Source organism: Clytia hemisphaerica, unplaced genomic scaffold (genome assembly GCF_902728285.1).
Source record: "Clytia hemisphaerica strain Z4C2 unplaced genomic scaffold, Clytia hemisphaerica genome assembly, whole genome shotgun sequence".
Classification (NCBI taxonomy): domain Eukaryota; kingdom Metazoa; phylum Cnidaria; class Hydrozoa; order Leptothecata; family Clytiidae; genus Clytia; species Clytia hemisphaerica.
Genome location: NW_027104169.1, coordinates 65,938 through 76,964, shown reverse-complemented (window position 1 = coordinate 76,964; position 11,027 = coordinate 65,938). Strand labels below are relative to the sequence as shown.

At 35.0% G+C, this 11,027-nt stretch overlaps 1 protein-coding gene across 2 annotated transcripts; it reads left to right on the top strand.

Moving 5' to 3' along the window:
- The first annotated feature begins 1,522 nt into the window (after positions 1-1,522).
- LOC136814293 (uncharacterized) lies at positions 1,523-9,773 on the top strand. Of its 2 annotated transcripts, none has more exons than XM_067070818.1 (8): positions 1,523-1,709; positions 2,948-3,055; positions 3,383-3,421; positions 5,748-5,797; positions 6,272-6,347; positions 6,491-6,619; positions 8,209-8,430; positions 9,182-9,773. In XM_067070818.1, the coding sequence occupies exons 1-8, from the start codon at positions 1,584-1,586 to the stop codon at positions 9,665-9,667; spliced, it is 1,236 nt and encodes a 411-aa protein (XP_066926919.1). In that variant the 5' UTR covers positions 1,523-1,583; the 3' UTR covers positions 9,668-9,773. The 2 variants fall into 2 exon arrangements, with proteins under 2 accessions (XP_066926919.1, XP_066926917.1); XM_067070816.1 differs by having other exon boundaries at positions 1,523-1,724.
- Positions 9,774-11,027: the final 1,254 nt, after the last annotated feature.

Here is an 11,027-nt window from a genome sequence, read left to right as displayed (position 1 = left end):
AATGTTTGGCCCGAGCGACAAAATCTGGAAATTTAAGGTGTCTAGATCAGATGAAATGGAGTTTTTATAAGATACTTTAATAATTGGTCATTTGAAGTAATAAAGATGACGCGTTCTTTAGAAAAAGTAACAAAATTGTTTTATTACTGATTTAACGACCAACCAAATCAAATGAGAGCTTGTAAAAACTCCATCTCGTCCCGTCTAGATTGCTAGAAAGCGCATCTAAATCATGAATCGTTTCATAAAATAGAGAATTTGAAAGTTGCTGATTTTTTTGTGCACCTTCACCTGGCATCCCTTGAATTCAGGATAGGTGCGCACCTTTGGGTTTTCTACAAACTGTGAAAAGGAAAAATTCACGCGTTCACGCATAAAACAGGGCAGATTCACGCATTCACGCAATAGAAATATGGATTTTCACGTTCACGCAAGTTTTTTCAATTCACGCATTCACGCAATTTTTTTTCGATTTTCACGCATTCACGCAACCAAAAAAGCCCATTCACACATTCACGCAAACTGCTGGGGGGCCCATGAAAACATCTAAAAACACACTTGATGCATTGTTTACTTGTTTTTGTCAGAAAACCTTTTCCGGAAATCTCTCAGTTACTTCTCTTTCCAGACTGGCAACAAAAATCTTTCTTTCCTAAGCTAAAAAAGTTAATTCCATATTATGCGCAATAAAATTAAAATTCATAAAAATGTGGGTTACTTCCTTTTGCAAATAAGGGGCAGAAAAGAACATAACCAGATATTCTTCTCTTTAGTTTTTCAGTTATCCATAGCAGAGGAAATAAAACTGTGATTCTGGTGGTTAACTCGAGAAAGTACTTTCAAAATTTCAAAAAGATCTTGCAATTTTTCAATTACTCTGACAAAAATTGAGCACTCCAAATTTTGAAACATCTTTAACATCTGACTGGAGGTTCTAGGTCCCCCGCCAAATTTAGGCCCCCCCTGAGAACAAGGTCCCTAAGCCTGATAAAATTTTAGGTCCCAGTATAGGGGAAAAATTTTATGGCATTCACAAAGCTCTATTTACATAAGTGTGCACTTTTAGAGAATGCAATAGAATGTCTTCATTTTTGCATTTTAAGGATCAGATCACACTTTGCATGAAAACATAAAGGTTTAGAGAAATTAAAAACCAACAGTAAAAAAAAATATTTAGGAAGTGTTATTTAGCCCCCAGAGTTACATAAACTGATGCAGGTCCCCCCAAGATAGAGCTCCCCCCCCCGCCTGTTGGGAAAAACAAGCAGCTCCCACCTCTTATATGGCAAATTTTAGGTGTAGCTCCCCCCTCAGGCGGGGGGGGGGGGGGGGGTGCGAGCCATGTTTAAATATTCTGATTTTCAATTCGTTCCTTATGATGTATGATACACCGCTAGTGTAACACAAAACCTTGGTACTAACAGGACACACAGATACTGTAGATAGAGCTGTGCTTCATTCAACCAAATGAAAGTGGGTGAAAATGTTTCACTCTAATAATAAAGACCAAAAATTTAAGACATGATGTAACTTCCCTGTTCAATTATTTTATTTTCAGCTATGCTAATGCACAAATTTGAAATATGAAAATAAAAGTCATCATTTTTACCATGGTCACATTCATCATGTGCAATGATGTTGGAGTATGGGGTACAAATACCACAATCATCGCCAAATTTTCAAACCATACTGCATCACATAATAAAAATGTAACCTCACTTATTGTAAGCTATGCTTTACTATTCCTGATCTTTTGTATCTTTATATTTTATTTTTGGCATGTCTGACAAATGGCATTATAGAAAAGATTTTTTTTAATACCATATATATAATGGTGAAGATCAGAGATCTGACCTCAAGGAGAGCAAGTGTTGAAAATACTAAATAAATAAAGATGAAACATATAAGGAGACTAATATTTTCATAATTATACGTTTTTTACTATTCTTTTGAATTTTTCTAAATAAATAAATCAAAACCAATCAAACTATTCTGTCAAGAAATGAGAATCTTATGCGAAAAAGAACCAACAAACCAATAGACATAAAGTTCAAAAATCTAAGCAGAAACACAAACACAGCAATCACATAAACAGAAACACCAAAAACCACTCAAAAACCCAACAAAAATGTAATGCAATCTGGAGTCCCCTACTTGCGACAGGCACAGCGGCTTTAAACATAATTTAATGACGTGCCTCCCCCAGATTCCATATATAACCTTGAACCGACCTGCAGTCCAAACAAACTAACAAACAACAACTCGCACACAAATACAAAGAAACAAAAATGGGGTTAAACGACAGACAAAACAAACATGTTCAAAGAGACAAGAACAAGACAAACGACAAAAGACAAGTATCAAAAAACACAAATTTTCAAAAAGTACACCCAGAACCCGGTTCGACACCTAAAGTCTGAAATGCCGTGCAGCGGTCCGCACGGGAAAGAACGAAAAAAGAAAATGACTGAGACAACTAACATACAATGGGCTTTTCCAGAAATAGTCCGTGCCCCCCCCCCTGTTGAGGATATCGGATATCCAGCAGGAGGTTTACGATTTTTGTTTAAAAGTGGATATCCAGGGGGTTGAATATTTACAAGGGAGCGGATATCCAGGGGGTAAAGTGTCTTTTCAAGTAAAAAATACGCTATCCAGGGGGTAAGCATCTTTATAAGAGAGGATATCCAGGGGGTTGAACATCTTTTTAGAGTGGATATCCACTTTACTAATAAAGTAGGATATCCAGGGACTTCAATACTTCAAAAAATCAATATCCTTAACAGTCCGGGTAAAATTTTTTTCTGGAAAAGCCCAATACGTGATATAGATTCTCCAAATTTCATGAAAGTCTCTGGAAATCTATCAAAACACTTTATAATTTGTTTTCGCACATACTGATGCTTACTAAGATCTTGGCATTTACATTGCAGTTTTATTTCTTTAGATTTCTATTAGCCAGACATCAACAACAACACCAGCTACAACACAAACCACAACAAACATTCCACCTGGAGCGATTTGCCATCACAATTATACTATTCGTCATGATATGGTATGCTAGGTCTTCCAAAAACTTCCTAAACCTCTTGCTCTTTTATGGGAGAGTATATGATTGAAAATAACATCCTTCGTTGAAAAGATAACTTGGTTGAATTGATTTCAGCCTAAAAGAATTTTCTAAACATTTGAAAAAGAAATGGAATGACGAAAACAATTCTATTTACCAAAGATTCATTTTATAATTTATTTAAAACTCTCAAAAACCCTCTCATTTCAGGTTTAAGCTAAATCGTCGGCCATTCGACGATTTTGTTACCATTTAAAAGCTAGTAAACAGCATTTCTTCCTGTCATTTGATATTTCTAATTTAATGTTTAAGACCATTCCATCAAATTCAACCTGTCATTCATATTCAGATGTAAGTTTCATACTTTTCTTTCTAATTATAATATTGTAAAGTCGGCTGTTTTCTAAGCATTTAAAGTACTTAGGATACAAGTAAAACTTCGTACAAGTGGTACTAAATGAATACATTATGTGCCAGGTTACTCTGTACGAGAGTGTACGTATATCACGTTTATCGTTTCGTAATACATTCTGTGCGCATTGTCTGTTTGATTCCCGTACGAAAACCTCTACGATGAAGTATGATTTATAAATAGCAACACTTCTTCCATCGTCTCCCCTCTCATTGACACTCCATCGCAGCAGTTGTTTTGAAAAATTTCAAATCAGAAAAGACAACAGACTCTCTACGGCAATGAATTCTAAAATTAGCTGAAGATATCGGGTTTGTGTACAGACTAGTGCCAGACAGGTCTAACCATTTTGGGTATTTCACATTATATAATCCTAAGGAATCATTGATTTATCTTTAAACTTGTCTTTGCCAAAGTAGGGCTAGCACTACATTAGTAGCGTGAAATGTAGCTTCTGCAAAAAAATCCACATTTTTTGCTGTGGTTTCTAAATGTCACAACACAATTTTTCGACCAAATTCTCATAATGTTTTTTATCATTTGAAACAAGAGATGTTTAAGTTGAAGTTAGCTCAGGTTAGCTATCAAAAGTAATATTATTACTTCTACTGCCAATTATATCGATACATGCCTTTTAATAATTGTAAAAAAATAATAAAAAAATGATTCCAGAAATGGATGATATTTTTCCTTCTTCATTTTGTGTCTTCATTCTCACTTTTGACTGTTTCAAATTATTATATTTTTGGACCTACCTGGAGGTCCTATAAATTAACCTCTGTCCGTCCGTTCGTCCGTTCGTCCGTCCGTCTGTTACCAGCTTTTCTCAGGATTGGCTCATTAGTTTTTTCTGATTTTTGGCACAATGATGCAAAATGGCAATGCCTAAAGTGACGGGCCCGATTTCGAAAAAAATCATTTCACGCCGAAATGTCGGAAATATGCCGGAAAAACCGGTTTTTTGGATTTCTCAGATTTCATCATAGTTTTTTCTGATTTTTTGTACAAGATGCGTATTAGCAATGCCAAAACTGGCCGAGTCCGATTTTTGAGTAAAAATCTTTTCCGTCGAAAATGCGGAATATGCGGAAATCGCCGTTGCAGATTTTCATCGGACTTTTCCTTATTTCGTTGTTTTTTCACAAAAACATTATTAATCGCAATGTCCACGATCAGCATGATTCGATTGTCAAAAAACTGATTTTTGAAGCGAACTATTTAAAGTCGCTAACACCTTTTCGCCGGAAAGACAGTATTAATTTCTCGAGCTGTACTTATAATTTTCATGAAATTTGCACACTGATGCAAATGTCAATACTAAATTGTGACGAACCCGATTTTCGAAAAAAAAATTTTCCCGGCCGAAAATGCCGAAAAAACTGGTTTTTTTGGCATTTCTCGAGATTTTATCTTAGTTTTTTCTGATTTTTGCTCAAAGATGCTTATTAACAATGCCAAAACATGGCCGAGTCGATTTTGAGAAAAATTTTTTCCGGCGCAAAGCCTGATATGCCGGAAATCGCCGTTTTTCAGATTTTCATTGACTTTCTTATGTTGGTTTTTTTCATTCACAAACATGAGAATAGCATCACCATCATGTTCAAGTTTAAAATGATTTTTGAACCGGACTATTTTAAGAGTCGCCGGAACACCTATTTTCGCTCGGAAAGACAGTATTCCTTGAATTTATCGAGCTTTTTATTTTTTTATGAAATTTCATACTGACGCAATATGACATACTAAATTGACGGAGCCGATTTCGAAAAAAATTTTTTCTGGCCGAAATCCGGAATATGCCGGAAAACGGTTTTTTGACATTTCTCAAATTTTTATTTTTAGTTTTTCGATTTTTGCAGAAATGGTATTCGCAATGCTCAAACATGGCCGAGTTGATTTTTGAGAACAATTTTTCCCGGTGAAAATTCCGGAATCGCTGTTTTGCAGATTTTCATGATTTTTTCCTTATATTTCTATGTTTTTCACACAAAAACATTATTGATAACAATGCTCACCATCAAGCATGATCCAATTGTCAATAAAAACGATTTTTGCGACGCAGAACGTCTATTATTTTTACCTAAACCATCCGCTACCCCCACCATCAGTCAATGATGAATTTCTTGCGTTATGCATTTTCGCTAAACGCTATGTTTTCTGACTGATTTTTTTCATTTTTCTCCTTGCATTGCTATCTAACTTTCATCATCAGGTAGGTCCATTCAGCATCTAGCTTGTTTGAATTGTCTTCTTCTTCTCATTTCTTAGCCTCAAACATGCTTCCATGACCCAGTGAAGTGTGAAAAACATTTCTCAAGGTAACAGAAATTATTTTGATCAAAACATTGGTTTAATAAACAAAGTTGACAGTTTGTATAGAGCTAGACAAATGGGATTATCATTGACATAGTTTCTACCCCCCTATATTTAGGGTGGTCTTGGGTTTTGATGAACCAAAAGCAAGGGGGGGGGTGTTAAAAGTATGACTTTCCTAAGGGGGGGTTGCCAGTTAAGGGGGGGGGTCTTCTTACCTAAGGGGGTCTTCTTAGATAAGGAGGATCTTCCTTGAATTATGCGAAATTTCAATCGTTTCATTTATACTGATTTTCTAAGGGGTGGTATGAAATTTTAAATGAATTTCCTAAGGGGGGGTTAGCACTTAAGGGGGGGTGGGTCTTGATCATGGTTACATAAGGGAATGTTAAAATCCATGGAAAAGCTGATACAACATGAAAAAAGATAATATTCTATTTTAACCGTTGAAAAGTTATCATTATATTTTGTTTTTGTAGTAAACGGACGATAGGGATTCCCATATTTGGGGAATATGAATATTTGGCGCACAGGAAATGGTTCACAGTGATCCAGGTAAAAGTTTGTTTGTTTAAAAACAAGTTTCTCTATACGTCAACTTTATACAGATTACTTTAATGTCGTATATTTTCACGCTAAATATACCTCATCCTTTTTATCAAACTCATAATCAACCCCTGTATGTTTTTTTACTTTAGCATGGCGGCATTGTTTTTTTGTATCATCCATGCATCAGCACAAACGAAAAGCAAAAACTTCAAATGGTTGCACGATCGTGCTTAAGAAGATATGTTTTAACTCCATCAGAAATTCTCAATGTCGAAATGGTATATTAATAAATAATTTGTAGAATTTTCTTTTCTGCTCTAAAATATCCCAATCTATTCTTCTCAATTTTTAAAACATTAAGGTCAATGTCAGCATGAAATTTCCAACTTTGAAGACGCATCTGCCATTTCTGGGTACTAAGTCAACCGAATTAGACAAAATTGCCTCATTATGGAATAATGTGGAAATCAGTTTTGGTCAAAAAGGAACTTCAAATTTTCTAGTTTCTGTAGCTAAGGCTACACTAATGAGATTGTACAGGCAGCAACAATGCAATTTACATTGCAGCACAAAAGACACGTGAGAAATTGCTCAATATACCTATACATAGGGCCCCTTACATAGAAGAGCTCATTCATTTCATTCTGTTGATGTTTTTTCATGCTTTCATTTCATCTACGAAAATAACGTGAAAAAGAGCAGCAAAGAGTAGTAACACGCACAAAAAGTCAGCGTGGTAATAAAAGGGAGAAGGAAATTTTTTCAATTTTTATGGGGGAAGGAACCAACCTACCAGGAATCTGTGTCGGAATCTTCAAATACACTGCAATGCAATAAAAAATGATGCAGAAAAATGCGATTTGTCCTTGCAATTTTGTTTTGTTTCTCTAATATATACTTTGTTTTGTTGGCTAGAATGCAACAATAGGCAATGGTCTGTAAGGCTTAAAGGTCTGGGCCCACTTGAAACAAATTTCATCAAGACGAAACAGAAACAATTTGCAATCCAATTGCTAAACTTTGTATCAAGTGGCCAACCCGCCTCAGAGAAATCTCAACAAAAAATATTTTTGTCACGACGTAACAACAATGAAAATTTTCTTAAGTCTTGGATGAATTTTTTGAAACATTTTGGACCTACCGGGAGGTCCTTTAATTTGACCGTTGTCCGTTCGTCTGTTACAAGCTTTTCTCGGGATTGGCTCATTATTATTTTTTTTTTTTTTTGCACAATGATACAAAATAGCAATGCCTGAAAAGTGACGGAGCCCGATTTTTGAAAAAAATTTTTGGGGGGCAAATTTGGGCCAAAAACTACAAAGGTACCCTAAAATGTGGCTTAAGTAATTTTTCTCGGAAAATTTTTTTTCGTCGTCAAATACGGATTTTCGCAAATTTGGGCCAAAAACTACCTAAAAATAAGGTTTTTTGGACTTGGTGCAAAATTGCTTCATTAGTTTTTCCTGATTTTTGTCAGAAAGATATAGTGCAAGGTACCTTAAAATGTGGCTGAAGTAATTTTTCTCGGAAAATTTTTTTTCGTCGTAAAATTTTCAAAAAAAGACGATCAAGTTACACAATGATAAAAGAAAATAAATCAGACGTTTTTGCATTGTTCTAAAACTTATTGTGTTTGCTCAATACCAATAGTAAAATGTATCTGATTTTGATCAACAGGCAGGTCCATTCAGCATGTTGCTTGTTTTTTTGTTGTATTCTTTTCGTCCTCGTTGGAGGTGGCAACTTTTTCATCACATCAAAATGAAATATTTTTTTGCGTTTCAGTTTTCAAATGTTTTTATTTGATGAAAAATGTCAAAAGTATTATTCACAACTAAATATAATATTTGAATGGCTTATTTTGTAGCCGATAGCTCTTGTATCATGGGGTTGTTTTCACGGAGCTTCGCACGTCAATACCACCGCAATGAGAGCATGGTTACGCAACAACTCTTTCAATGCACGCTTCCATAATCTACACACTTTGAAAAGTGAAAATGGTGGTGGGAGATATAAGAAAAATCTGTTGCGGAAGTCGCTTGTTGTCACTGATGAGGTTGACACAATTGTCTGCCCCACTGAACAAGAGGTTTGTACTTTTACTTCAAAGTTCGTGAACCCTTTTCAAAAAGATTTTAGTGTGTTTTCCTCTACTACAAAACTTTTCAAAAATGAAATCTAGTGGGAAGTGAAGAAGTGGGAAATGGAATTTTGTCTGAAATAGATGTTCTTCGGAACGAACGGATATAGCGGAATTAGAAGTGCCCATCTTTCGTAAGGTTTTGAATGCTGCGCTAACATGAGAGAATTAACTATCTTTCTGCAACGTAACAAAAAGGTTGTAGCAAACATCTATGTGCCTGAAACAAAATCTGTTTCAACATCGAACTCTTATTTTTATTTGTTCTTGTGATTGCAGACTCTAAAGGTTTAAAAGCAATGCAACAACCACAATATAATCGGCTGAAAAAGTTATCAGCTTGTTGCCCTAGCTTAACTACACGCTTTTTTTATATAAGAATACACTTTATAAGAATGTCCATGATGAAAATGGCCAAAAAATTAAGAATATTGTAAAAATATCACCATCGTGGAATTTAACAACTGAACTTAAGAATGCCATTTTTAATGCATTTTAACCTGTAGATTGCCAATTTCGATCTTAACCTAAGAATACTGTAAGAATATTTTTGGATGATTTTCGCCAAAAAATTAAGAATGTCCATGATGAAATGAAATAACACCATTCTTATAAAAAAAAGCGTGTATTTTAAGATTTTCTGGGTGAATTTTGGGGAAATTGAGTCAAATTTTGTGTATTTTTTTGCAATCTTCTTCAGATGGAGAAATTTCACACCACAACCACAACAATCACAACTAAAAAATTGAATCATAAAAAAATCGGAGAGAAAATCATCAATGAAAGAATGCATGCTATACAATATAAGCATACAAACTCTCACTTGACAAATTTCACTGCAACAAAAGTGCATGCTGGGAACGCCACGTGGGCTGCTGCCAGTCTCTTTTTCTTGTGCGGAATTTTAGTCAGTTGGTTAATATACACGAAATTGTATTCCAAAAATGATGATAAGCCACAGACTTACGACTACCGTCAAGTTTATGATGAAAATGACTTATATGGGGTACCGGGCAACTCGTTCTCCCGTACACCCCGTTTCAACTTGCTGAAAAGTAGTCAAAGGATCATCGATATTTTCAAGACGCCCTGTAATCAGACTAAATATGAAAGGAAGCTGGATTCATTGAGTTCCGTTAATTTGATGGTCCCCATAAATGAGGACGAGGAGGAATATGATGATTGACAACCCGATAATCCGATCCTTTAACCCGATTGTTTAACCCGACAAACTTTTCAATAGCCATTCATCTTTCTAATCATTTTGATTTTTCTTTTGGAAATTTTCACAACGTAACCTTCAGTATCGGGGGGGGGGGGGCGTTACGTTGTGAAAGTTTCCAAAAGAATTGTTTTTTTTTCCGAAGATTTGAATATGATGGCAGATTTTTAAGTTATTTGGTTAAAAACAAGACATGTAAATATTTATTGTAGATATATATTTTCGTTGATAATTTTTTATAATTACTTTTTGGGTAGTGATGGTGGTAGGTGGATGCATTTTGGATTGCTAATGTTTTTTATAAGAACTTTCAACATTTGAAAGCATTATTGTGATCAACGATGTAAAAATAATAGATAACCAACTACCTATAGAAGGCACTTCTCCCAAGAGAACAACCATTGTTTTCCTATTGAAATGAGTACTCCTTTAAAAAGCTCTGTGTGCAGTGCGTGTTATGCTTTTAGCTAGATTTTGACACACTTTTTGACATCCACTGAATTGATAGAAAATTTGAATTGTTATTTACTGCAAATTTTGGAATTGTTTTCAAAAGATAAAGGTACCAATCTTTAGACAAATTGACTATGGATCGGCCTGATACCACTTAATCTTCATCTGGATAAATAAACGCTCATAAAATGCTGTTATCTGAAAAATGTATGTGTGATTTGAAGTGCAATATCTCACGAATGAAAAGTGCATGAAGGTTGCCTGATACAAAATAAACAGATGAATGTTTATAGAACAATAATATCTAATTAAAAAATTCCTTCTGTGAGGCTGCCTATAGGAAAATACACTTTTTCTAACCCAAATTTTGGAAAAATATACATCACGTGATCGATTCTGTCCAATAGAAGGTTGCAAATGAAGCAAGTTTTTATTTAATTGCACTTTTTACGATGCAAAATGTCATTAATATTTTTACAACCGAAACACGGATGGTTTTTGAGAATCAAGGCAAGTTGGTTATCTATTATTTTTACATCGTTGTTGTGACAACTACATCGAGGGAACTTACTTTGGCGCAAAAGGTTAAACTTTTTGATTTCGGGGAAAACTAATTTTAGCGAATGACAGGCTAAATCAGTCCCATATTGCCGTATTTTAAGCAATTTCGACGAATCTTAGGTGTTATTTTGGCAAAATGCAACTCGCCAAATTCGCCAGAGTAAGTTCCCTTAATGTACTTGGAATCTTACTTTCAACGTTTGTGAGTTGTGTTTTTTAGTTAATTTCAAAGAAATAGCTGGCCCGTACTGACCCGTGTAGTTTGGGCACTCTTAGAAACCAGTCTACCCGACTAATTCCATAACTAAGA